General features: G+C 36.3%; 1 protein-coding gene across 1 annotated transcript in view; it reads left to right on the forward strand.

The window, feature by feature from the left end:
- Nucleotides 1-355, forward strand: part of LOC119591430 (nucleoporin NUP188 homolog) — a gene marked incomplete in the record, with an annotated part of 23,587 nt that overhangs the window by 17,598 nt on the left and 5,634 nt on the right. The window contains 1 exon segment of the mRNA XM_037940171.1: nt 292-355. Within this exon segment, the coding sequence (XP_037796099.1) occupies nt 292-355 (64 nt within the window).

Genomic DNA, 355 nt, shown 5'->3' on the forward strand with positions numbered 1-355 from the left:
TAAGTTCTAATTGAAGACACTAATTAGCACTAGTACTTATATACATATAAATATATATGTGTGTGTAATGCTGGACTAACTGAAGGTAATTGCAGTTTATTCTGGTTTGATTTATAAACCAAAGTTTATGAGTGTCAGTAATTAGCAGACTTGAATGGGCTTGAATAGTAGTTTTATACCATTTAATTATTAAAAATAGTAATTAGTGCATAAATAAAGGAAATAGATCTAAAACTGTCCAATATAAGCCAAATTATCATTAATCATGCCCACCTCTCCTTCCTTCTCCAGGCCAAGCGCTTGCTCTCCTGGGCCCTGTGACGTGGATCGTGCAGCAACACGGGAGGCTGGCAGG

This window comes from Penaeus monodon, chromosome 28, assembly GCF_015228065.2.
Source record: "Penaeus monodon isolate SGIC_2016 chromosome 28, NSTDA_Pmon_1, whole genome shotgun sequence".
Taxonomy (NCBI): Eukaryota; Metazoa; Arthropoda; class Malacostraca; order Decapoda; family Penaeidae; genus Penaeus; species Penaeus monodon.